General features: G+C 49.3%; 3 protein-coding genes across 3 annotated transcripts; 1 reads left to right on the forward strand and 2 right to left on the reverse strand.

Annotated features, from left to right (window-relative positions):
* Positions 1–1186: 1186 nt before the first annotated feature.
* ZP2 (zona pellucida glycoprotein 2) lies at positions 1187–5954 on the reverse strand. The gene is given in 5 exon segments (XM_056866609.1): positions 1187–1417; positions 1648–1754; positions 1757–1822; positions 3096–3192; positions 5796–5954. Coding segments are annotated over 5 exon segments (660 nt in total).
* Positions 5955–7714: 1760 nt separating this feature from the next.
* Positions 7715–12540, forward strand: ANKS4B (ankyrin repeat and sterile alpha motif domain containing 4B). The gene is made up of 2 exons (XM_056866451.1): positions 7715–7878; positions 11484–12540. The coding sequence occupies exons 1-2, from the start codon at positions 7715–7717 to the stop codon at positions 12538–12540; spliced, it is 1221 nt and encodes a 406-aa protein (XP_056722429.1).
* Positions 12541–14482: 1942 nt separating this feature from the next.
* Positions 14483–27422, reverse strand: CRYM (crystallin mu). Its single transcript, XM_056866365.1, has 8 exons — positions 27250–27422; positions 25402–25552; positions 24398–24460; positions 22686–22787; positions 21396–21579; positions 17576–17697; positions 16779–16863; positions 14483–14564 (listed from the first exon to the last, which is right to left on the reverse strand). The coding sequence occupies exons 1-8, from the start codon at positions 27420–27422 to the stop codon at positions 14500–14502; spliced, it is 945 nt and encodes a 314-aa protein (XP_056722343.1). The 3' UTR covers positions 14483–14499.
* Between the last annotated feature and the right edge of the window lie 206 nt (positions 27423–27628).

The raw sequence follows: 27628 nt of genomic DNA on the forward strand, positions 1-27628 counted from the left end.
CGCCGCTCATGTGGAGGAGCGGGGGATCAAACCCGATTCTCCAGATTACAGCCCACCGCTCTTAACCACTGCACCGCCGTTTAGTACATATGTGTTTTTGCCATCAAATCACAGCCGACTTATGGCGACCCAGTAGGGTTTTCAAGGCAAGAGACAATGGGAGGTGGTTTGCCATTGCCTCTCAGCCCAATCTCCAGGTACTAGCTGGAGATCTCCTGCTATTACAACTGATCTCCAGCCTATAGAGATCAGTTCCCCTGGCCACTTTGGCAATTGGACTCTATGGCACTGAACTCCTTCCTGTCCCCAAACCCTGCCCTCCTCAGGCTCCACCCCAAAAACCTCCCACTGGTGGTGAAAAGGGTCTGTTCGTGGGTCCAATCTCTGGCTTTAAGTATCCTCAGATTTGGCTGACTTGGCTAATCGAATACAGCTAAGCATTGCCTGTTCAAAGCGAGACAAGGAGGGAATAAATACAGCTTCCCCCCCCCCCCCAGTTTCAAACTGCAGAAGACTTAGAAATAGATTTCTGAGCTCTTTAATCGACCCAGGCAGCTTGTTAAACGGTTTGCAGTTTCCCCGTTTCCATGATCAGACACCCACTGATCTCCCTTGAAGTTCTTAATTACCTCCGTCTTTCCTTTTAGAGGCTTTGTCGGCCACATAAAATAAGAAGCAGGCAGTTGTGATTACATAAGATTCCTTAGAAGCAGATTTGAACAGACTTAGCATTTTTTTTCTCCTTATTAGAAATAAAGGCGGCTTGTAAAGGAAGCCTTAGGTTAAAAGGGGCCCTGGGCGCAGAGTGTTAAGCTGCAGTACTGCAGTCCAAGCTCTGCTCACGACCTGAGTTCGATCCTGGTAGAAGTCGGTTTCAGGTAGCCGGCTCAAGATCGACTAAGCCTTTCATCCTTCCGAGGTCGGTAAAATGAGTAACCAGCTTGATGGGTAAAGGGAAGATGACTGGGTAAGGCACTGGCAAACCACCCCGCAAACAAAGTCTGCCTAGGGAACGTCGGGATGTGACGTCACCCCATGGGTCAGGAATGACCCGGTGCTTGCACAGGGGACCTTTACCCCTTCTTAGGTTGGTTAGTCAGGGGAACAGAGCTACTCTGGAGTCAAAGATGAGTCCCCTTCCTGTTCTGCAGAACAGACCATCTTTTCAACAGACTTCATTAGACGATCACCCGGGGCAAAGATGAAAACGCTTCCCGATGCCGGGGGCACGATCCAGAAAGGTCAAATGCCACAGACCAAGCGTAGGCCGTGCCCCTCTCTTACCCAGTGGTGCATTTTGCTCACAAGGACACTCTGGGTACATAATCGTGGTTGCCATTTCGCCGCCGACGTCGAAACTCAGTTTGAGTGAGGAAGCGTAACGCTGAAAGCTCGAACAGCTGGCATCTCTGTAGACCTGTAACGAACACACACACAAATTCACCTGTTGGCAGGGTTGCCAGCTCCGGTTTGGGAAATACCTGGAGATTCTTGGGGCGGAGCCTGAGGAGGGTGGGGTGAGGGGAGGGGCTTCAATGGCAAGGTGCCTGCAGGCTCAAAAGTTTGGGGATCTTGCACAGAACTGCCCCAGATCTGGTCTCCTTCCTCCAGCCCAGGGTACACGCCAACCCAACCACAAGCTCTTACCCTAGACTTCAGGGCCTTCTTGTCGATGTATAGCTTCACGCCCCTCCTTAGGTCCACGCTGACTCCATCGGCTTGACGTCGGCTCAGGTGAATGTTCTTATTGTCTAGGCTGACAGAGTTCCCGGGAAGGCCGGGATGGCAATGGTCATGTGTGTGGCATTGCACGTTGCTGGGCCTGAACAGAGAGGTGGGTTTTCACAATTAGGCCCCATTTTCCAGGATACCTCAACTTTGTGTGCAATCTTTTAATTAAAGCCATTTCTTTTTATTAAAGCCCCTCCTTTCTCCTACGTGGGAATACCAAGGGAGGAAACATAAATGAATCAAAGACAGCCAGCGTGGTGTAGTGGTTAAGAGCGGTGGTTTGGAGCAGTGGACTCTGATCCGGAGAACCAGGTTTGATTCCCCACTCCTCCACATGAGCGGCGGAGGCCAATCTGGTGAACTGGATTTGTCTCCCCACTCCTACACACGAAGCCAGCTGGGTGACCATGGGCTAGTCACAGCTGTCTTAGAACTCTCTCAGCCCCACCTGCTTCACAGGGTGTCTGTTGTGGGGAGGGGAAGGTGATTGTAAGCCGGTTTGATTCTCCCTTAAGAGGTAAAAAAGTCGGCATATAAAAACCAACTTTTCTTCCTTCTACAACACCACTGTGTGTAATTTTCCAATCCAGTCACAGCTGACGTAAGGCAACCTGTAAGATTCTCAAGGGACATTCAGAGGTGGTTTTGCCATTGCTTGCCTCTGCATCACGACCCTGGAAATCCTTGGAGGTCTCCCATCCAAATACTTGCCAGGGCTGACCCTGCATAGCTTCTGACAGCTGACAAAATCAGGCTAGCCTTGGCTATCCAATAGTGTTAGCTAATTTGGGGTGGGGGGAGAGAGAAACCAGAGAAGGCAATTGCTGCAAATGATGGGGGGACCTATTTTGCTTCCCTGCCCACTCAAGACACTGCCGGGAGCGTGTTGCCAGGAGCAAGACAGGAGGCCATCGAGTTGGAAGAGCTCAAAAACCTAACTGCTTGAGGGCTGGCAGAGCGAAGTCAGAAAGCCATGACTTCCCAGCCTAATTGCTGCAGAAGCATCTGCTGGCTGAGTACTAATGGCTATTACGGCGCTCTGTGTCGGTCTGGAAAGGCTCACATCTCAAAGTGGTCGATGCTATAGGTCAGTCACGGGGCATCTGTTCGCATTTTAACAGCCTGGCATCTGCCCAAGATACTACATCTATTCGACACGCACCGGCACGCGGTTCCACCCCTGCCTCGGCTGGCATCTCAGCTGAGCTAATGAACAGTTTACCGGCGCATCACACTGACCGGATTCTAAGACCGCCCCGTGCAAGTCCTTACTTGGTGCAGTGAGCAAACTGAGTTTCACGTGAGAGAAATCCTACTGCACGCATGCCGAAGATCAGGGCCCAGGCCTTGGGTCAGGGTCTTACCTGGAGCACAAACCGTTCTCGATTCCACCGTCAGCCGTCTTTCTGGAGGCCCGTAGGTCAGTTGCACGGCTACCGAGTACAGCACGCCACCGCCTTGCTACAGAAGAACAGCCGTCGGTCATTGTCAGACACTCCCAATTGTCAAATCCCAGGGCCAATTTAGCTGCCACCTGGGGGGCAATCCTACTTAGACACAGATTGTTTTGCATTTGTTCAGGGCCAGAGCAAGACGTTTCGGGGTCTAACCCTAACCCTGGGAATGAACGGCGGTGGAATAACCACCAGGGGGCGATGCTTGCATTTAAGCTGTCACAGTATTAACTTCTCTGTGTGTAAAGCAACATCAAGTTGCAACCAACCTATGGTGACCTGGGGCGGTTACCGCATTATGTATTCCCAGTGACATATTAAGAGTTTGAAACTGTTATAAAAAATACTGTTTGCACCTTGTTTGGCCCCTTTAGCTGTGAAGACGTCTTCCGGCCATTTTTTAGCCGTGGCATCCCAAAACCCTTTTAAAGCGATGTTTTTTATAACATTTTCAAACTCTTAATACGTCGCTGGGAATACATAATGCGGTAACCCCCCCACCCCTAGGGTTTTCAAGGCAAGAAGCTAACACAGTTGGCTTGCCGTTGCCTCCCTCTGCGTAGTGACCCATCCAAGTACTAACTAGGGCTAACCCTGCGTAGCTTGCAAGCTCACTTGACACACACACACTGGAAGAAGGGTGGGATAATACCTAGGCAATCGTGTGTGAGGAATGCTGCAGGTCAATCAATCAATCTTTATTAAAAACTGATTTATTTATTTTTATTTAAAAATAACACTATTTTTTTAAACAGTTTTTTTTTTAAACTGTGGCTTCATTGATGGAACATTTCATCTTTACTGCTTTGATAAGCTGCTAGAGTTGCATATGCTGAACTCGAAATGCAATATGTGGCAATTACTAGTTTTAGGGAGAGGAAAAACAGGCTTTGATATGTTCTATTCTGCCTTTAAAAAAGTCAGTATTTATAAGTAGCCTTAATAACTATCCATTATATTTTGCCTTTTGAAAAAAAGACAGTATTTATAAGTAGCCTTAATATCTTTCCATTATGTTCTATTTTGCCTTTTTTTTTTTTAAAGAAGAAGCGTAGGTTATCTTCTCACAATAATCCTGAAAAGTAGATTATTCAGGGTGGTAACAAGTGTCATGGTAGGAGGGAATATTGGGACATTTCCCGGTCCTAAGCAAACCACTAATCACTGGTTCCAATCCTTACTTCCCTACAAGCTAAGGGGAAAAAAAACAGGCTATGCTGTCCATTTCTTCTTGAACTGTTCTTGCAGAGGCAATGTCCTTGTCTTCAACTCTTTATTAACTGGATGGTAAAACAGCTGCTAGTTCTGAATGCAGCGATCCCTGAAACCGTTCCCTTGGGTAGGGCCTATTTTGGCCTTTCAGGAGGGTGCCGTAGCAACAGGCTTTCGTTTTAGGGCTTCCATTAGTCAAGCTACAGCACATTTGCTTTGCAGAACAAAGCAAATGCCAGACCCCGTTCAATGGCACAGACCCACCAAGAACAGGGACGGCTCAGGTTATTTCTTTAGAAGCAAGAGGTTTTATTATGCTAGCAGGAAGAGCTCTGTCTCAAGACAGCCAAACACAACTCTTCAAAGACCTCATGCAACACATGGGAGTATTTATACATTTTTGAGTTCTTTGCCTACCTGTCTGCTCTTTGTACATGCCCCACGAGCTTACGCTTCATTCACTTAATTGGTGCAACTATCTTTATTTTTATGCCAGCCTCAGAGATTTCAATAAATCTCCTTTGTGCGCCACAAGATTTAACTCACGGCGGCGAACCCAAAACCTAGAGGAACCTGGTTGGCCGCTGTGCGAACAGACTGCTGGACGTGATGGGCCTTGGTCTGATCCAACATGGCTGTTCTTATGTTCTTATACACTCCCTACCTGTAGAACACCTGGAAACTGAGGGGAAGGTTTCTAACTCAAAACGAACTCAGATCCCAAAAATGTTAGGACACTGTGTGCGTCCCCTCAGTAGGAAAATAAAGGCTTGTCACGGTGTCTATATGTGTGTGTGTTATGCGGATTACGGATTAATTTCACGCACCTGACAAAGTGACCTTGTAAAAATGGGAACAACCAATTTTTTGGTGTTCAGGTGTCACGCAAGAGTCCTTTCTCAATTGTATAAGTAGTTGAGAATCAATCATATACTAGAAGAAGAAGAAGAAGAGTTGGTTTTTATATGCCGACTTTCTCTTCCACTTAGACCCAAACCGGCTTACAATCACCTTCCCTTCCCCACAACCAACGCCCGGTGAGGTAGGTGGGGCTGAGAGAGCTGTGACTGGCCCAAGCTGACCCAGCTGGCTTTGTGTGTGGGAGCGGGGAAACAACTCCAGTTCACCAGATTAGCCTCCGCAGCTCTTGTGGAGGAAGTGGGGAATCGAACCCGGTTCACCAGGTCAGAGTCCACTGCTCTTAACCACGACGCCACACTGGTTTATGATATAAACCAATAATATAAGCAAGTGAGTCATCAGCCCTGAGAATCGAAATTCATGCCGCAAAACGCCACTGCCTCCTTTTTGCAAGCAGAGGAGGGGTGGGAGAAAAGTCCCCTTTCGACAATGACCTTAAAGCCCTCGATGGTTCCCACCAAGGCTCGTGCGTCTCACTCTTTTCAGCTTGAAGTGGTTTTGGTTCCAGGACATCTTTTCAGGACAAAGAAGGAAATCTCCGTTTGCAACACTCGAGAGTTCGCCGCTTTCTGTCCCACGCTTCCAAGAGAAGAAAAGGCTTCCCCTCAGGACGCAAGCGGAGCTTGTTTCTGGCATGGTGAGCCATAGAAGGCCTGACAAACCCTCGAAAGGGAAATTAGGGTGCATTTGTTTGATCTTTTCTATAGGGCCTGGCCGAACTCGCACGTGTCAGGCCTTGACATGAGTAAAGGCTTTTTAAAAAAAAATTGTTTTCTTCATTTCATTAACATGTGTAAAAAAAGAAAAACATCAATTATTTGAAATCAAACAAGATAATAAAAAGAAAATAATTATAACAATTAAAGTAAAAAATTACTTCCCCCACACTCTCTTCCATCCTAACTTAATTTTTTTTGTACTTTTGCTAACAGCCCTAATCCCTATCCTGTTAACTAATATATACTTATCTTATCTCATCTAATTATTAATTCAGTATCTTAATATAATCATAATTCAAAATCATTAAAAGGGATTAAATCAAGGAGTATCCTTTAAATGGTCCCGTTAAAAATTTCACGAGTAAAGGCTCTTGACGTGAGTTAGGCCAGTTCCTGGCTCCGCGTCAAGCCCTGGTTCTCATGCCAGTAGCATCCCTGTACAGTTTCGTCCGTCCTGTTTGCCCCACAGCTGTGCTGATGTTTAGTCTCTCACAGATACCTGCAGTTTGCCTAATATCCTTACGAGAACCAACGTGGTGGTGCAGATTCCACGAGACGAGTCCTGGGTTCAAAGCCTTGCCTCCCTCGCTGGGTAGTCGTGGGCCAGTCACCCAGTCTCAGTCTGGCCTACCTCATAGGGTTGTCCTGAGGAGATCATGGAGAGAGGGGTCTTGCTCGACCATGAAACTCACTGGGCGACCTTTGGCCAGCCACTCTACCTCAGTCTGGTCTACCTCACAGGGTTGTCCTGAGGAGATCATGGAGAGAGGGGTCTTGCTCAACCATGAAACTCACTGGGTGACCTTTGGCCAGCCTCTCTACCTCAGTCTGACCTACCTCACAGGGTTGTCCTGAGGAGATCATGAAGAGAGGGGTCTTGCTCAATCATGAAACTCACTGGGTGACCTTTGGCCAGCCTCTCTACCTCAGTCTGGCCTACCTCTGTCTGAGACCCTGGAGAGCCGCTGCCGGTCTGAGTAGACGATACTGACATTGATGGACCAAGAGTCTGGTTCAGTAGAAGGCAAAGGGAAGGGACTGAATGGTAGAGCATCTGTTTGGCTTGCAGATGGTCCCAGGTTCAATCCCCGGCATCTCCAGTTAAAGGGACCAGGCAAGTAGGTGACCTGAGACCCTGGAGAGCCATGGAGAGGAGCCATGGCTCAGTGATCGAGCATCTGCTTGGCATGCAGAAGGTCCCAGGTTCAATTCCCAGCATCTCCAGTTAAAGGGACTAGGCAAGGAGGTGATGTGAAAGACCCCCTGCCTGAGACCCTGGAGAGCCGCTGCCGGTCTGAGTCGACAATACTGACTTGGATGGACCCAGGGTCTGGTTCAGTAGAAGGCAGCTTCAAGTGTCCATGTGTTCACAGTCCTATTTTCTTCGGTCAAATGTTGGAGAACGTGGAGCCAGTTCCCATTTTTGGAGTTTCCCTGGCTATTTTCGCCAGCTGGTGGCGCGATGTCCTTCGAAACCCCGCATGCTCTAAAACCGAGATGACGACACATGGAATAATGCTGCTTCGTGAAGCATAGGCGACCTTTGGTTCCTCATTTCCGCTCCACCTCTTTTCTGTAATCATTAATTGACTCTGCACGATGCAGGAGTGTGTGGTTGCGGAGTTCGGCTGCCGCTTGGCGCGTTGAAGACGCTTCTGCCTCCGAGGGCGCCAAAAGATGTCCACCCGGTACCACCAGGCAGCCGCTGATGGCAACTTGGAGCTGCTGAAAGAAGCCACCCAAAAAGATCTCAACACCTCCGACGTGGACGGGATGACGCCCACCTTGCTGGCCTCATACCACGGACGCCTGGAGGCGATGGAAGTCATCTGCCGAAGAGGGTGAGTGGACCCAAAGGGAACAGAGAAATCAAAAGGGTGCCCTCAGTTCTGCAAAAAAAAAAACACTTTCCATTCTCTTTTGTTTTTTTCCCCAGTAACTGGTTTGAGATTGGTAGGGATGATCTTTGTAAAACAGGACCACTGGAGAGGCGCAGATGTATGTGATGCTGCCTAGCCTAGGCCTTGAGCCGGTTCTCCCTTCCTTCGGCAATCCCACATTTATTTAAGCTTCCGATTGAGCACTTTTGCCTATATTTATCTTTGTGTAAAGCATGTCTGCTGTTATATTGAATTCACTTTGAACCTTTTGTAAATTTCCTGTTTGCTCAACCAAGGTTGTGCCTGTTAGTAATTGCCTTTAATATACATTTTAAGAGCAATTTTGTATTGTAGTTACCTTATTTTAGGTTTACTTTTGCTGGTGCTTGCACCTTGAATTCTAACCTCCAGGTAATAGCTGGTGATCTCCTGCTATTACATCTGATCCCCATCCGGTAGAGATCAGTTCACCTGGAGAAAATGGCCGCTTTGGTAATTGGACTCTATGGCACTGAAGTCCCTCCTATCTCCAAGCCCTGCCATCCTCAGGCTCCGCTCCAAAAAACCTCCCACCGATGGTGAAGACAGACCTGGCAACCCTAGATATGTCTGATCTCCCCAGTCCTCTCTCATACTATGGAAGAAAAGGGCACACATATTGGGGTGCGTGTAGACAGAGCAGTTAGAGGTTTGGACTAGGATCTGAAAGACCCAGGTTCGAATGCTGGCCCTGCCATGATAGCTCACTGGGTGACCTTCCGCCAGTCACACATTCTCAGCCAGACCTATTGATACGAGCATAAAAAGGCGAAGAAAACCATTTTCGGTCCCGACTGAGGGAGCAAACTGGGGCATAAATAAATGACACATTTTATACAGGTGGTTTCTGGCTTGTTTTGATGGTTAATCTTTTATATTAATGTTCATTACTGTACAAATTTGGCTCATTTTGATCCCCGTACTTTATTAATTTCAACGGGAAATAAATTTTTATCTGTAACTCTTGCTATTTCCATGCAGCTGGGTCGGAACAGTTAGGGACTGGATCCTGAGGAACCTCCTGAGCAAATTTCAGGCAGGTCGGGGAAAGCACCCCGGTTTTCCAGGCAATTAAATCCTTACCCAGTGGACACAGTGACAACGCTGTTGTTAGAATGAGTTTTCCCTCCTTTCCTAAGATCTTCAGATAAGAAGAAGAAGAGTTGGCCGACTTTCCCTACCACTTAAGGGAGACGCAAACCGGCTTACAATCACCTTCCCTTCCCTCCCCACAACATTCACCCTGTGAGGTGGGTGGGGCTGAGAGAGCTCTAAGAGAACTGTGACTAGCCCAAGGTCACCCAGCTGGCTTCGTGTGCAGGCGTGTTCAAGGGACCCAGTAACGGCCCGCTCTGCCGTGGAAGCTTGCCGGGTGACCTTCGGCCAGTCGCCCTCTTTCTTAACCTAATCTACTTCGCAGGGTTGTTGTGAGGAGAAAGGGAAGAAGGAAGAACGATGTCGCAAGCGACTTCGTGTCACCATCGGGAAGAAAAGTGGGGCATAAATTGATTTCCTTTGTTGCCTTCTGCCGGACTGGTTCACTGCCGGTCACTGCTGGGTGCCTCCCCTCCCAGTCCATCTGCACAGCAAAGTCTCCAAGCAGGTGCCAAGCAAACTTTGTTCCACCGTACTGGGGCGCCAGTAGAGCCAGCATGGTGTCGAGAGCGGCGGACTCCAATCTGGAGAAACGGGTTCGATTCCCCACTCCTCCACATGAAGCCTGCTGGGTGACCTTGGGTCAGCCCCTGTTCTCTCCAAACCTTGGGCCAGCCCCTGTTCTCTCCAGCCCACGGGGAGGCAGGCAATGGGAAACCACCTCCGAATGCCTCTTGCCTCGAAAACCCTATGGGGTTGCCACAAGCCAACTGCGACTTGACGGCACTTTCTGTCACCGTGCCGGGGTGCAGCCCCACTTCATGAAGTAGCTCATAGAAATAGGTCCGATGCTTACAGAGAATGAGAAACCCCTCCCAGAGCCATCGAGACAAGCTGTTATGTGACATGCGCTTTGAACATTTGAAAGTATTATGCTTTGAATGCTAGCCTGTCCGTTTTGGGGCCTTCGGAAAGAAAACGCTGTGTGTAAAATGCATTATTTGTCTCTGGGGAGAGGAACAGAGGAAGGCTGAATGAATTTAGAAAGTAAGAAGCATTGGGACATCAACGGTAGGCATCGGTAAATGATGTTTCATTTCTGGCTTTTAGGCATGGCCCGTAGTTTTATTTGCTGTATTTTATTGCCAATAACACTGACCTTTAGACGGTATGATTGCTTTTCCTAGTGCAGTCTATTCATCTGGGGTTAAAGTAAATATAGCGTGTCACAGTTCTTTGTTCATTAAGGAAGGGAAAATGTAGCTTATAAAGTGGTCCGCTTCCAGTCTAGGCCTTATCACTTCAAATGGGCGGGGCTGACCTCACTGGGTCTGCATAAGACAATCCCCGCCTGTAGCAAGTCAGCATCTCAGGGAAAGGGCTAGGCTACAGTACTTCTCGCTGTCATCTGGTTCTCATAGTTTCTTGTGGTAGATCCTTGTGTGGGCTTACCACTCCAGACTTGATCTGATATATATGCAAATATCTGATTTGATATCTCTGCCTATAGAAAATTAGCATCTCAGGGAGCCTCATGACAGTGTAGGCATTTGAACTCAAGTCTCCTCAATGAACACAGAATACCCTCTTGTCCACCACAACCTCTTGGAAACTTTAGCCTTGAAGGGAATTCAAAAACTAGCAACTTGTGCAAAAGGCGGCAGCCACCATGTTTTAAGTAGCACAACTACGCGTCGTGTGAAGAAATACCTCCCTTTATCTGTTTTGAATCTCTCACCCTCCAGCTTCAGCAGTGACCCCGCGTTCTGGTATTATGAGAGAGTGAGAAAAGCTTCTCCCTGTCCACTCTCTCCATACCATGCATAATTATACATCAACCCTATCTTTAAGAAAGATGTAGACAAGCTGGAACGGGTCCAGAGGAGGGCAACCAAGATGGTGAGGGGTCTGGAGACCACATCCTATGAGGAAAGGCTGAAGGAGCTGGGTATGTTTAGCCTGAAGAGGAGAAGACTGAGAGGGGATATGATAACCATCTTCAAGTACTGTCAAGTGCTGTCATATAGAGGAGGGTGCCGAGTTGTTTTCTGTTGCTCCAGAAGGTCGGACCAGAACCAACGGGTTGAAATTAAATCCAAAGAGTTGCCGTCTAGACATTAGGAAGAATTTTCTAACAGAGAGCAGTTCCTCAGTGGAACAGGCCTCCTCGGGAGGTGGTAAGCTCTCCTTCCCTGGAGGTTTTTAAGCAGAGGCTAGATGGCCATCTGCAGCAATGCTGATTCTGTGATCTTAGGCAGATGATGAAAGGGAGGGCATCTTGGGCATCTTCTGGTCACTAGGGGTGTGTGTGGGAGGGGAGGTAATTGTGAATTTCCTGCATTGTGCAGGGGGTTGGACTAGATGACCCTGGTGGTACCTTCCAACTCTGATTCTTTGTTTCTTACTCTCTCGTTTGTGTTGTGTTTTCCCAGAGGGGATCCAGACAAGTGTGACATTTGGGGGAACACCCCTCTCCACCATGCAGCCTCCAACGGCCACATCCACTGTGTTTCCTTCTTAATCAACTTTGGCGCCAATATCTTCGCCCTGGATAACCACATGCGCTCTCCTCTGGACGCGGCTGCCAACAGGAACCACTACGAATGCGTCCGAGTCCTTGACAACGCCGCCACGGAGCAGACCATCAAGAACCCCAAAAAAGCCTCCCACATGAAGGCCCAGGCCCAGCGTAACGCTGAGAGGCAGATCCAGGAGTGTGAACGACGCCAAGAGAGACACGAGTATAAAATGAACAAGCATTACAACAGGACGCATGCCGCGGGAGGAACGACCACCCAGGAGCGCGTGAAGAATTTTTTTACCTCCAGCTCACTAGGGACAGTCCCCAAATATTTGAAGGACACCTTCAGGCGAAGGGCAAAAAAGAAAGAGGATTTAGATGACCAGAACATGGAAAGCAGTAACCAAGCAAAGGACATCCCAGCGGGCCGTACAACCGTGATGGACATGTTCAACGAAAACGAGGAGGACGAACCAGAAAACCAAGGCAAAGACGGTATTTCTGAAGAGGAACAGAAGTCAATTTTTAATCGCCCCGGTCTTGGTAACCTTGTTTTCAGGAACAATTTGGCCACGGGCGTAACTGCTGCCCCCGTGTTGCCTGAGAAAGAAGAGATCCGTTTCCAAATACCCAACGAACTGTTTCAGTTCAAAAGGGCCGAGGTGGCTGAGGACCCGGATCTGGGGAACGATCCTGAGGCACCTTGGATCGAAGAAGACATCGGGTGGGATGACGACAATGTGGAGACCACCCCCCTCGAAGTTTTTCTGGCATCGCTGGAGCTGAATGAATTCCTTCCTATCTTGATGAGAGAAAATATTGATTTAGAGACGCTCACGTTGTGTTCGGATGAAGACCTCCGGAGCATACAGATGCAGCTGGGGCCGAGGAAGAAGATCCTCCATGCAGTGGACAGAAGGAAGCAAGCATTGGCAAAGCCGGGCAAGCCAGAAGACACCAAGCTATAACTTATAAAGCTCCCTGTTGTGATCGTTTTCTGGAACTGGTTTGGTGGAACTGGTGTTAGAGTTTGCTTAGAGGATTCGGGGCCAAGTCCATGGAGATACCAGCCAGTCTTTTGAAGAATGGATGTATTAATTAGATTTTTCAAAACCATATTTCTTTTCAGAATAACAAAGCATCAAATCAATAAAAAGTCTATATCTGCAAGAAAAATCATATCTCTGTTGTAATCAGCAAGTATAGTAAGATTTTTTAAAAAACCTTTCTCCATGGTGCTTAACATACAGCTGGAAGGGACATCCAGGGTCATCTAGTCCATCCCCCTGCACAATGCCGGAAATACCACCTTCCCCCACCCTCCCCCAGTGACCCCTGCTCTATGCCCAGAGGAAGGCAAAAACCTACAGGATCCCTGGCCAATCTGGCCTGGAGGACAATTCCTTCCTGACCCCAAAATGGCTATTGAGCAGATGAACACATGAAGCTGCCTTCTACTGAATCAGACCCTTGGTCCATCCAAGTCAGTATTGTCTACTCAGACCGGCAGCGGCTCTCCAGGGTCTCAGGCAGGGGTCTTTCACATCACGTCCTTGCCTAGTCCCTTTAACTGGAGATGCCGGGGATTGAACCTGGGACCTTCTGCATGCCAAGGAGATGCTCTGCCACTGAGCCACGGCCCCTCCCCCATTGATCGGCATTACCCTGGGCATGTATGAAAGGGCCATGAGAGCCGAGCACCGACTCATCCCTTCCTGCCCTCCCTCTTATCAGATTCAAGAAAAGATGGCATACCTCAGGGGAACTGAGACTTTGCAGCTTGGGGGTTATGGGGGGGGTGTGTCAGTATAATGGCACAGATGTCCAGCCTGTGTTGGTGTAATTTGGCTAAGGCAGAACAGCATGGTAGTTGTTTTCCCCAAAGACGTGTCCTCTGAGACAGTGTTGAAAGTCAACAGTATTGCCAGACCTTGGACACAGCGTTTTCGGCACTGGGGAACCCGGGCCTGCGTGAACCAAGGGCAGGCTTCCCGTTGGCAAGCCTGGTTTCCAATCATGCCAGAGAAAATGCATTGCTATGTCAGATGCCTCTCTTATGAGAGCCAGCATGGTGTAGTAGTTAAGAGTGGTGGTTTGGAGCGGCGGACTCTGATCTGGAGAACCGAGTTTGATTCCCCTCTCCTCCACATGAGCGGCGGAGGCTAATCTGGTGAACTGGATTTGTTTCCCTGCTCCTACACACGAAGCTAGCTGGGTGACCTGGGGCTAGTCACACTCTCTCAGCCTCTCCTACCTCACAGGGTGTCTGTCAAGGGGAGAGGAAGGGAAGTGGACTGTAAGCCGGTTTGAATCTTCCTTAAGTGGTAGAGAAAGTCGGCATATAAAAACCAACTCTTCTTCTTCGTATGGGTCGCGCAGATCCAGCCCAAGCGTCATGCTAGGACAAGAGGACTTGCAACATCGTCACATACTTCAGGGATGCACACTTCTGGCAGTAAACTTTCTTCTACTCAACAGCAGGAAAAACAGCCAGAGAGGCCACAACAGAAACACATGCATGAAGGATCACCCAGTATTATCACCCAGTATAATCTGGTGAACAGGGCTGGTTTCCCCATTCCTCCACATGAAGCCAGCTGGGTGACCTTGGGCTAGTCACAGCTCTCTTAGAGCTCTCTCATCCCCACCTACCTCCCAGGTGACTGTTGTGGGGAAGGGAAGGGGATTGTAAGCCGGTTTGATTCTTCCTTAAGTGGTAAAGTCAGCATATAAAAACCAACTCTGCTTCTTCTTTATTGTTATGAAAAAAGCTATCCAAATCTTGCTTTAGAAAAAGAACTACTGCCTATTCAAGGCAAAGACTTTTAAAAAAAGGGTGAAGGGCTACAGTCATTAGAAAGCTCACTCTTGTACCATGAACTAGCCTGTAAAACTACATTGCTGGGGTATCCTGAAAGCTCTTCCATTCAGCAGCTGGCCGACCAGGAATCAAAGACCATCTTCGCAGCCACCGTGTCTTCAATCGCCATCCCTGAAAGAAGCAGCAGAGCCGAAATCACGGTCGGTTCTCCAGTGCTACCGCTGTCGGAAGGTGTATTTTTTAAATTGCTCCCTCCCTGTACCGTATGGAAGTAAAGGGATTGGGACATGTTGTACACCTCGCAAGTAAAGGTAAAGGTCCCCTGTGCAAGCACCGGGTCATTCCTGACCCATGGGGTGACGTCACATCCCGACGTTTCCAAGGCAGACTTTGTTTACGGGGTGGTTTGCCAGTGCCTTCCCCAGTCGTCTTCCCTTTACCCCAGCAAGCTGGGTCCTCATTTTACCGACCTCAGAAGGATGGACGGCTGAGTCAACTTTGAGCTAGCGACCTGAAACCAACTTCTGTCGGGATCAAACTCAGGTCGTGAGCAGAGCTTGGACTGAAGTCCTGCGGCTAACCACTCTGTGCCACGGGGCTCCTACACCTCGCAAGTAGGTGGGAAATATTCTGGCTATTCTGGGCCTCTTACAGTCAAGTCAGAGAAGAGCTGTGTGTAGCTATCCCAGGGATATTTTAATTCAGATGGGGACTGCAGCGCAGGGTTTGGAGGGGTTTCAGCCTTCCCCTCAGTGTGATTTCCCCCACACTGGGATAAACATAAAAGTCCCTAAACGCCCCACGCTCCTGATTCGGGTTGCCTACCTCCAGGTACTTGTTACAAATGGTAAGCATGAACCAGGACACAAAAGGGTGGGACAAGTCCCCTTTACTTTTAGTCAACAGTCTTCATACAAGCAGCTTAGGCTCTTGTTACAACCACGTTGCATAAAGCTTGTGCTTTGAAAAGAAATTGTGAAATTAATACAATTCAAAGCAACATAAGAAGAGGACATGGGACCGGACACAGGTGGCTGAAGAAGGAAGAAACAAGATCTTTTACCGGGGACTTGTCCCACCCTTTTGTGTCCTGGTTCATGCTTACCATGTTTTTGTGTTATATGTTGTATAACAGATTTGTAACAAGATGCTCATTTATTTGTCCTATTGACCTATTGTAAGAAGTATTACATTGGGTATACTGTATTTATTTGTAAAACTATTTGTATGAGTTTAATACAAATGAAATAGTTTATTGTCAGAGTTTCTTTTTACAGTGCTATAATTTAATATATTTTGCACCAATATATCTAATCTGCAATATTATGCACACAAAGTGATATTATTTCTTATTTTGAGCCATAGTTGTTGCAACTTCTAAATAAGCTTTTCCCTTAAGCAACTCTGTTTATATTTTTGCAACCGCCAGGTACTAGCTGAAGATCTCCTGCTATTACAACAGCAAATAGAGATCAGTTCCTCTGGAGAAAATGGTTGCTTTGGCAATTGGACTCTATGGCATTGAAGTCCCTCTCCTCTCCAAACCCTCTCCTCCTCAGGCATCTGTTATTTAAGGGGAGAGAGTCAAGAAGGTTCATTTATAGAGTTCCTAAATAATTATTACACAAAACTCTTTTTCTTCATTCGGTATTTAGGTTGGATGGGTTAGAGGTAAAATTATGAACTACCTTAAACCACAGGAAGTGAGAAGTAAAAAAAAAAAAAACCTCGAATAAAGGCTGGCCCCAAAATAGAATAAAACTGAGCTGAAGGTGGCAAACACACAATACCTATTTATTATGCTTTTATCCCGCACTTCCTTAGTCGGAGGGATGTATGAGGTTCTCTCCTGCTTGGGCCTGACCCTCAGAACAACCCTGTGAGGTAGGCTGAGTGTGTATGGGGGGGGGGGGCAAGGTCACTCATCCATAGGGTTGCCAACCTCCAGGTACTAGCTGGAGATCTCCCGCTATCACAACTGATCTCCAGCTGATAGAATCAGTCCCCCTGGAGAAAATGGCCGCTTTGGCAACTGGACTCTATGGCACCTCCCCTCCCCAAACTCCGCCCTCCTTAGGCTCCACCCCAAAAAAACTCCTGCCGATGGCGAGGAGGGACCTGACAATCCTACTCATCAAGTGTAATGGATTTGAATTGAGGGGGGGGGGTCCTAGATCTAGTCCAACTCCCATACACCACTTTGTCATTCCCTGCTGACGTTAATTTCTTCTGTCAGTTTCTTTGACTAGAAAGGAGGAGGAGCAGCCATCCTCGCCCGCATTCCCAGCCAAGGAGACCCTCCCCGGGAAATAATTGAGCACTGTCTTCCGCAGCCCTTCAGGGTCCGGGGGCGGCGGGGTGTGTGTGTGTGTCGCTTATTCTCACCCAGGGATTTGAACACAGTCGTCTGCTCACGCAGAGCCGGCTTCATTCCCAGCAACACCTCGCCCAGCTCGGCAAAAATCTTCGCCTGCAAACAAAATAGAGATGTCTTGTTTGGGGACCTGTCGGCAGAGGTGGTCCTAAACGGGCTTTGTACATTGCCTGGGGAGAGATTCCTCAGTGAGTTATAGTGATTGTTTGCAACTGGATTTTCCTGCGTGGCCAAGACAGTCCCATCAGGAACAATTGTGATGGGACTGGCAGTGGATCTCCAAAATGGGCCTCTCCCAGCCCTGCTACCGAAGATCCCTTAACTGGAGTTGCCAGGGATTGAACCTGAAATCTTCTGCATGCAAAACATGTGTCTCTACATCGAGTGGCGAGTTCTTCCCTTGTGGAACGACATCCCTCCCTTTAAACCACGCCCCAATAATTGTTCAAAGGTGTCACTCATCCACAGGAGTTTTGGGTTGCCTCCAGAAAAGACCTCCAGATTTCAACCGATGCAGATTGCTTTAAATGAGAGAGGAAGAGAAAGAGGCACACAATCCTCCCTTTCCTTGTGTGTGTGTGTAAAGTGCCTTCAAGTCGCAGCCGACTTATGGTGACCCCTTTTTGGGGTTTTCATGGCAAGAGACTAACAGAGGTGGTTTGCCAGTGCCTTCCTCTGCACAGCAACCCTGGTATTCCTTGGTGGTCTCCCATCCAAATACTAACCAGGGCTGACCCTGCTTAGCTTCTGAGATCTGACGAGATCAGGCTAGCCTGGGCCATCCAGGTCAGGGCCTCCCTTTTCTTACCCCGGATAAAATGACATCTCCGGATTCGCGCAGAGCAGCCTCTTTGGAATCCACGTAGAGGACAGAGTTCCTCATCGCGGCATCATCCAGCTCCCGCCAGTCCGGCCGGCTCGCTCCGACAGCTACGAGCCAAAGAAAAAAAAATCTGACTGAGAACACATTCATTCTCCAAGACGGAGAGGTGCAAGTGTCATAGACGATGGGAAATTATCTTTGAATCCCAGAACTCCGGCAGCAGGGCCTGGTTTGAAGAAGGTGCTAGAGCAATCCCGCTTCAGCCATGGACCTCCTGCATTGTGCAGGGGGGGGTTGGACTAGATGACCCTGGTGGTCCCTTCCAACTCTACGATTCTATTCTATGATTCTGTGACTTCCTCAATGGCTAGGGTTGCCAGCTCCAGCTTGGGAAATACAGCAGCCATTTTCTCCAGGGGAACTGATCTCTATCAGCTGGAGATCGGTTGTAATAGAAGGAGATCTCCAGTGAGTACCTGGAAGTTGGCAACCCTATCAGTGGCTTAGCCTCAGAAATCTCCATCTGCAAAACGTAAGAAATGGTCTCTGGCTTTCCCCTAGGGTTGCCAACTGCCAGGTAGTAGCAGGAGAGCTCCTGCTATTTCAACTGATCTCCAGCCGATAGACATCAGTTCACCTGGAGAAAACGGCCGCTTTGGCAATTGGACTCTATGGCATTGAAGTCCCTCCCCTCCCCAAACCCCGCCCTCCTCAGGCTCCGCCCCCAAAACCTCCCGCTGATGGTGAAGAGGGACCTGGCAACCCTACTCCCCCCCAGGGGCAAAGTTATGGTATGGATGAATAAGACACATAAGTGAAATGTTTTGGCTCAGCCTTACAATACTCCCTGGGGACTAGAGATAATAATTCTCAGTTTGCAGCAGGGATTTTGGAGGCTCAGTCCTCAGTTCATGACTGTGTTCGTATTCTAAGTCCATGACTGACATTTTTATTAACACACATACTGCTATTGCTATACCACCAGATAGGTCTTCAGGGGTGTCCCTGAATCCCCACTCTGCCATTTTGGGCCAGACACCCACTTTCAACCTAGCGTGCCTCACAGGGTTGTTGCTGGGATAAAACAGAGGAGGAGGAGGAGAAGAATTGGTTTTGATTTGCTGACTTTTCTACTAATTAAGGAATAATCAAACCACCCTACAATCACCTTCCCTCCCTCTCCCCACAACAGACACCTTGTGAGGTAGGTGGGGTTGAGACAGCTCTAAGAGAACTGTGAGTAGCCCAAGATCACCCAGCTGGCTTCATGTGGAGGAGCGGGGAATCAAACCCGGTTCACCAGATTAGCCTCCGCCACTCATGCGAAGGAGCGGGGAGTCAAACTCTAGATCAGAGTCGATCGCTCCAAACCACAGCTCTTAACCACTACCCCACGCTATAGGCTGCTTTGGGCCCCCACTGGGGAGAAAGGCAGGGTATAAATGAAGGAAATAAAATGATTCACAAATATTGCACAAAAGCAAAAAAAGCCCGGGGCGGGCCTTTCATCCGCCTTCTTGACAAGTTCTCTAGCCTGGGCCCTTTTCTGTACTCCTCTTTCCTGATTGCGGGAGATTTGTGGCTTTTTAATTAAACACGCTGTAATGAAACGAGGATCCTGGCGTCATCTGTCTCCTTTCAAAGAGATAAACAATCCCGAAGAGAGCCGGCCAGCAAGAGAGCCGTGCGAAGCAGAGGTCTCGAGCATTTGTCAGGAAAGCCTGCTCGAGCATCACTAAAGGGTCCCTAGGGGAAAGAAAGGACCAGTCGGGCAGCTCTTGTGGATAAGGGTTGCCTTGGTGAAGGAAGACACTAATTGCTTCCCCTCCCCGGCTCTTTTCTGTGCCTCCCCGCAAGATGAAAACCCTTCAGACAAAGCGTTCAGTGGAGTGTGACCAAGAAAAATCAGGCCGATGTCGATGACATGTTCCCTTCTCACTGTTTCCTGCCACAATCCTATTTCCTCCGAGACCAAAAGCGGGGTGGCGGGGGTGGGGAGCACAAAGGGAGATGAAAACCAGGAGGGGTAGAGGGAGTTTCTGCACCCCCACCCAGCCCTGGAGGCTCAGCGTATGCTAGGGTTGCCAACCTCCAGGTACTAGCTAGAGATCTCCTGCTATTACACCTGGTCTCCAGCCAATAGAGATCCATTCATCTGGAGAAAATGGGCCGCTTTGGCAATTGGACTCTATGGCATTGAAGTCCCTCCCCTCCCCAAAGCGTGTGTAGGAGTGGGGAAACAAGACCAGTTCACCAGATTAGCCTCCGCTGCTCATGTGGAGGAGCGGGGAATCCAGATCAGAGTCTACCGCTCCAAGCCACCGCTCTTAACCACCACGCCATGCTGGCTCTGAGAGAACAGACCAGCGGTGGAAGTGCCATGAAAACCCCGGTATTAAATGCCTGATGCAAAAGTTTAATCCTTCCCATTGCAATGGCCTTTCGTTCCACCTGCCTACACCTGGGGACACGGCCCTAAAGCGGATTCGCTTCCCCTCTTTGCGTTTTGCCTTCCCGAAATCCATTCATCTGGACCAGCTAATCCTTAAGGGCTATCATTAAAGCAAAGCAGGTGTGATTTTTTTTTTTAATGATGAGAGTTTTTATTACCAGCTCAACAATTTCACAGTCCTCAAGGACGGATTCCCATGAAGACAGGGGAGAGTGAGGGAGAAGAGCTCAAAATAGCTGCCTTGTAGCATTTGGGCATTGCCAAGCATGAGATCACCTCAGCTTGAGGGCCGAACTTGAGGTTTTTGGGACAGAGACTGAGGAGGGCGGGGTTCGGGGGGGACTTCAATGCCATAGAGTCCAATGGCCAACGCGGCCGTTTCCTCCAGGGGAACTGATCTCTATTGGCTGGAGATCGGTTGCAACAGTGGGATATCTCCAGGTACTACCTGGAAGTTGGCAACCCTATGTGGCAGGCTGAGGTGCTCTTGCCTCCCTCCGTGCACCCTTCCAAGGGCCTAAACAGCCAAAATCCCCAGACCTGGGCTGTTTGGGCACTTGAAAAGGGGCAGCTTGGCAGAGCTCGAGCAAATCCTGCCATCTTGGTGCAGAAAGAAGAAGAGGAGGAGTTGGTTTTTATTTGCCGATTTTCTCTATCTTTTTAAGGAGAATCAAAGCGGCTTACAATCCCCTTCCCCTCCCCACAACAGACACCTTGAAGCTGCCTTCTACTGAATCAGACCCTGGGTCTATCAAAGTCAGTATTGTCTACTCACACCGGAAGCAGCTCTCCAGGGTCTCAGGCAGAGGCCTTTCACACCCCCTACTTGCCTAGTCCCTTGAACTGGAGATGCTGTGGATTGAACCTGGGACCCTTCTGCATGCCAAGCAGATGCCCTACCACTGAGCCATGGCCCCTCCCTGCAGGTCGGTGGGGCTGAGAGAGTTCTGAGAGAACAGTACCTAGCCCAAGCTCACCCAGCTGGCTTCATGTGGAGGAGCGGGGAAACCAAACTGGTTCCCGAGATTCGAGTCCACCGCTCATGTGGAAGAGTGGGGAATCGAAGCCGGTTCTTCAGATTAGTGTCTACCACAACCACTGCACTACGCTGGCTCTTAGAAAAGCCTTAACCTCTGCCAGGAGTGCCCATCTGGAAGCGGCTGCCTCCCTTGGCTCCAACGACATGGCAGCCGTTTTGTGGCAGCATCCTCCACCATTTTTTCACACGTACAGAGAAGCCAAGAGACTCAATGAAGCAGGGAACCTCTCTTCTAGACTACACCAGCTCACCAGGCGTACAACAATAATTTCAGCTGCAACCAAGGGCAATACAGTCAACAAAGTGTTCTTTACCATTGATATGGGCCCCAACTTTCACCCATTCTCCATGTAAAATCGGTTCCGTTGCCATCGTGACGGTGACAATCACATCTGCCCCCTCGACCGCCTCCCGGACGGTTGAACAGACCTGTACGGGCCCAGCCGTCGAGCGGGCAAATTTCTCGGCATTCTCTTTCGTGCGATTCCACACCCTCACCTCCGAGGCAAATGGGGGGGGGGGAGAAACACAATGAATACATTCGGTCGGTTAACAACAAAGTGTAAGATCCTGGCCGCAAGATTTACCTTCTAATGCTACCTGTAGTCTGCTACGTGAGTTGAGGATGAAATTGGAATAAAGGGGTATTTCATCAGCGGGTAAAGTATTTGGAAAGTATTCATCCACAAGGACCCATTCCTCTGGTAAGGGAAACCGAGCTGTAGTCCCAGCACTAAGGAACGGGGGTTATTTCCCCGTGTCATGCATCTTCATGAAATTACCTGGATTCTGGCTTAAGGATCACCTGTCACATCCACAACACCTCTTGTAGAGTCTTTATAAAAGGAGGAGGAGGAGAAGGAGGAGGAGGAGAAGAGAAGAAGGAGGAGGAGGAGAAGAAGAGTTGGTTTTTATATGCCGACTTTCTCTACCACTTAAGGGAGACTCAAACCGGCTTACAATCACCTTCCCTTCCCCACAACAGACACCTTGTGAGGTAGGATGGGCTGAGAGAGCTCTGAGAGAGCTGTGACTAGCCCAAGGCCACCCAGCTGGCTTTGCGTGTAGGAGCGGGGCAACAAATCCAGCTCACCAGACTAGCCTCCGCTGCTCATGTGGAGAAGCGGAGAATCGAACCCGGTTCTCCTGATCAGAGTCCACCGCTCTTAACCAGCTGGCTCTCAAGAAAGCAGGTTGATAAGAGAAAGCAGGCTGATAAAGGCACAGGATGAGTCCTGTTATCGCTCTGTTCTTTTTATCTCTGCCCAAGTGGTTATTAAAAGATGAAAAACCTCAGGTTTCTCTCCAGACTGCTAAATTCTGTACCGCAGCTATTAAATTCCGGCATACCCGGCTAGGAAAAAAATAAGCGGTTCAATGTACTATATAAAGAGGTCATAGTTAAGCCTGTGATGTCTTGCATTTTTTAACCTTATCTTTTAGACCTGTAATATGAAAATCCAGGTTACTATGCTCTGTGCGTGTATTGCTGGTCATTGACTATATTATTAAAGATTTGATTTGCACTGTTCTTTCCAGAACAAGTGTTTTGCGTTCCCCTGTCCCCCCCGCCCCAAATAAGATGGTTTTATTGCCTCTCTTACCTCCTTAAATGAAAACAGCTCCATGAAGATCTCGTAATGGCTACGGGCTTGAACGCCAGCCCCGAGGATACAGAGAACTTCAGAACCAGCCGGCATCAAAAGCTATAAGGTATCCGCCAGGAAAAGAACGGGTTGTTAAGACGGTCCCGTTCCAAACTGGCAGCTTTGACAGACACTCAAGTTGAAGCACCACAGAGAACGTTCATTATAATTTGATGCTCCTTAGAGGCCCCATGAGATGTTTAGAGTGGTTCCTCAGTGGAACAGGCTTCCTTGGGAGGTGGTGAGCTTCCCTGGAGGTTTTTAAGAAGAGGCTAGATGGCCATCTGTCAGCAATGCTGATTCTATTACCTTAGGCAGTTCATGAGAGGGAGGGCACCTTGGCCATCTTCTGGGCATGGAGTAGGGGTCACTGGGGTTGTGGGGGGAAGGTAGTTTGGAATTTCCTGCATTGTGCAGGGGGCTGGACTAGATGACTCTGGTGGTCCCTTCCAACTCTATGATTCTATGCGACCCGCGAGATCTGTGACCAGAATCCCCAGTGGGTTTTTAAAAAGCTAAATGTAGCTGTGTGTGAATACCGAACCACAACCTTCTAAGGCTGTTGACTTCATCAGATTCAGAAGGATGTAACTGTACTTAGAACGGCACTTCATATGTATGAGACAGAGAAACTAGTTTGGCCTTTAAGCCTCAGCCGAACATTACAGAAACCAATTATGGTGGAAACTATTACTTGTTTGGTTTATTTGCTAGCCGGTTGCCCAGCTTTGGGAGTGGAGAACTGGCCCGATTCAACCCTAAATATCTTTCTGCAGGGAACATTCATAATCTATGATGCCTCAGTACCCAGAGCGACTCAATACCCGCAGCACAGGAGATAAAAAGCCTCCAGAACTCTTCAATAGCTTTGAACTCGAAAACAGATGCCGCAGAGTATCTCTTGATAAAGGTTCAAAGGCTCTCGGAATAAAGGCGCACCAGAGCTTTGAAGAAGAGCGCCTTTGAACAGGGGGAAGGAGAAAAGGGGACCTGCTAATCACTTAATTTGAGAGTCGTCCCTTTGATTTTCAGCGAGCATTCATTCCAATTGGGTTGAAGTGCCGGCTAGAAAACAGGCTCAAAATAAACCCCGAAAGGCTGGCTAATGTTCTGGGGCGCATGAAACATGAAGCTGCCTTATACTGATTCAGACCTTTGGTCCATCAAAGTCAGTATTGCCTACTCAGACTGGCAGCAGCTCTCCAGGGTCTCAGGCGGAGGTCTCTCGCATCACCTGCTTGCCTAGTCCCTTTAACTGGAGATGCTGGGGATAGAGCCTGGGACCTTCTGTATGCCAAGCTGATGCCCTACCACTGAGCCACAGGTCTGAAATCAAGTTGAGGAGAGTGGCTATCCATGGCAGAAAAAAGCAAACAAACCAAGAGCTTTGTGCGGCTTTACTATCAAGATTTTCCTGTGGCATAGGTCTTTGTAGACTAGCATCCACTTCATCACATGAATGGGGTGTGCCACCACTAGGCAGACGTATATGTATGAGGTTATTAAAAAAAATCCCTGCTGGGTTTTTTCCCCTTCTTAACCTGACAGTTAAATGTCTGTCTAGAAAGGATTCACTCCACACATCTGATGAAGCACCTTTTTCCAGCAGCAACTGCTTTATATAGCACCAACGGGTTTTATTAAATGGCGCAAACTATGACGACACCCACCTTGGTGGCTATTGCAGACACCGCGGCTGTTCGCTTCGCTGTGATGACGCTGCCGTCCATGACCTTTTCAAAAGAAGAATGACAAGCAGAAAGTGAAATAACTCAGCAGGATGCACATTTTTCCCCTCATGCAGAACCAGAACCACAACGGATGGCCCGTTGGCTTCCGAAATCTATCCACCCATCCCATTTCCATTCTGCTTGCTCACATTTTATCTTGCCAAGGAGGTCAGGCTGAGAGTGCACGATTGGCGACCCGGGGAGCTTCCCAGGGGGTGTGCGAAGAGAGATATTGTTTGGCTCCGCCTCCTATGGCAGCCCTTTTTGGGTTTGGCTCCACCTCCTGTGGCAGCCATTCTGCTGTGGTGCTCACCAGTCCCCTCTCCAAATTCCAAAGTTGCCCACAGGCTCCAAAAGATTGGGGACCCCGGGTGAGAATGTCCGACAAGGACTTGGGAGGCAGGAATCTGTTCTGAAGCTCAGAACAGGAATCTGTTCTGAAGCTCATTGGGGGACCTTATGCCAACTCTCTCTCAAGCTAACCCACCCCACAGGGTTGTGGTAAGGATACAGCGGAGGAGAGGAAGAACCACATCTGATGTTCCTGAGGGGCAGGATCAAAACACGAGACATTGACAAACCAACCGCCCAATTCCTTTCTAGCCTAGAATCTGATCTGAGCTCTGCAGTTCCAGGTAAGACTGTGGCTCAGTGGTAGAGCATCTGCTTGGCATGCAGAAGGTCCCAGGTTCAATCCCCGGCATCTCCAGTTAAAGAGACTGGGCAGGTAAGTGATGTGAAAGACCCCTGCCTGAGACCCTGGAGAGCCGCTGCCAGTCTGAGTAGACAATACTGACCGTGATGGACCAAGAGTTTGATTCAGTATAAGGCAGCTTCACGTGTTCATGTGTTCACCTGAGCACACCGGCTACAATGTGGATGTTTGGCATGTTCGAGATCTATTTCTACCAGCGGTGAGCAGCACCCCTGCCTCAGAGACTCACCGCTTTTAGAGTCCCGTTGGTTGGATCCAGTAACAGCACTGTCGCTTGGTGCGAAGGAACAGAAGGGTCCTTCAGGTGCTCGTAAAAGGTCACCAACTTGGTGGTCAATGCGTCGTCCTTTTCACTGTATGCAGGCATGACTCCCAAGAACCTTCAGGAAACAGAAGCAAACCTTTGACCATGTCCGTTCTGTCCCCCTGGCTGGCAACGCAGCTAGCAAAAAGCTTCAAGAAATATATTAAGTAAAGGTAAAGGTCCCCTGTGCATTCCTGACCCATGGGGTGACGTCACATACCGACGTTTACGAAGCAGACTTTTTTTGCGGGGTGGTTTGCCAGTGCCTTCCCCAGTCATCTTCCCTTTACCCCCAGCAAGCTGGGTACTCATTTTACCCACCTCGGTAAATACTCCCATCCAAATACTAACCAGGGCTGACCCTGCTTAGCTTCTGAGATCTGACGAGATCAGGCTAGCCTGGGCCATCCAGGTCAGAGCCTGGGAAATCATGCGATCCCCAAAATGTTCTCCAGAATCCCGTCTGTATTAAGATCCCAAAACAGCACCCCTTACATTCATTTTTTAATCAAGATTGTTTATCCCAGCAAGGATTTCCTCTTCAACATGCTCAAAAGCAGAATCCTAGCGAGGATTAGCTTCGGAAGGGATCCCAAAACTGTGAATCCACCTCCTTACTTGTGAGTGGGTTTCTCTTCTTAACGGCTAAAAAGCAGATTTTTGCCACTGCATTTCCGAGGCACAGAAGTCTTGCCAAAAAACAAAAAGTAATAGGGAAGCAGAGGGGGGGAAGAAAAGGAAGTGTGTGCGTGTTAAGTGCCGTCAAGTCGCTTCCGACTCACGGCGACCCTATGAATCCATGTCCTCCAAAATGTCCTATCTTTGACAGCCTTGCTCAGATCTTGCAAACTGGGAGAGCCCTCCAAAAAATCAGGGTTGCCAACTAACCCGTTTGGGGGGGGGGGTCCGTCCAGCCTGCTCTGGTGCCAACCACTTAAGGGGCAGAAGTCAGCAGGAAACTCTCTGCAGAACGAGCCGGCGTTGAGAGCGCAGGAGCCAAAGGCAGTGGGGGAAAGTTGGCAACCTTGCAGCCAAGAAGCCCTCCTCGCCCCCCTCCTTCGTACTTCTGGATGGGGACCCTATGAATCAAAGTCCTCCAAAATGTCCTATCTTTGCCAGCCTTGCTCAGATCTTGAAACTGGGGGAGCCCTCCAAAAAAATAGGGTTGCCAACTAACCCGGGTGGTTGGGGGGGGCACTACACACACACACACACACACGATCTGTCCAGCCTGCTCTGGTGCCAACCACTTAAGGCGCAGAAGCCAGGAGGAGAATCTCTGCAGAATGAGCCAGCCTTGAAAGCACAGGAGCCGAGGCAGGGGTGGGGGGAAGGTTGGCAACCTTGCAGCCAAAAAGCCCTCCTCGCCCCCCTCCATCGTACCCTATGAATCAAAGTCCTCCAAAATGTCCTATCTTTGCCAGCCTTGCTCAGATCTTGCAAACTGGGGGAGCTCTCCCAAAAAAATAGGGTTGCCAACTAACCCGGGTGTTTTTTTTTGGGGGGGGGGCACTACACACACACACAATCTGTCCAGCCTGCTCGGGTGCTAACCACTTAAGGAGCAGAAGCCAGGAGGACTTCTTGACAGCCTTGCTCCGATCTTGCAAACCGGGGGAGCCCTCTAAAAAAATAAGGTTGCCAACTAACCGAAGTCAGGAAGAGAATCTCTGCAGAGATTCTGAAAGCACAGGAGCCGAGGCAGGGGGGGAAGTTGGCAACCTTGCAGCCAAGAAGCCCTCCTCGCCCCCCCCTCCTCCTCCTCCTCCTTACCCGCTGTACTTCTGGATGGGGACCACAGTGCGCACCGGCTGGACGACGCCTCCCTCCGGGCCGCGGGAGAAGTCGGCCAGGGCGCCTTCCAAGGCCGGGAGGAGCAGGCCGGCGGGGGGGAAATGCTCCTCCACCGCCCGAGCGCCCAGCAGCAGCGGAACTCCCCGACTCATGGCAGCGCACGGGCGAAGTGCCCCAACGCCCCAGCTGCTTGCCGAAGCGCAGCCCCGGGCCAGGCGCGCCCACCGGCCCCTGCGCCGCCTAGCGGCCAGGCGCGGCGTGGCCGGAGCGGAGGCGGCTTTTTGCCAGGCGGAACATCCCATTCAAACACCTTTGTTGGCATAGCGCAACCTGGAGGGCATAAAAAGATAAAAGGATA

Source organism: Euleptes europaea, chromosome 21 (genome assembly GCF_029931775.1).
Source record: "Euleptes europaea isolate rEulEur1 chromosome 21, rEulEur1.hap1, whole genome shotgun sequence".
NCBI classification, from domain to species: Eukaryota; Metazoa; Chordata; class Lepidosauria; order Squamata; family Sphaerodactylidae; genus Euleptes; species Euleptes europaea.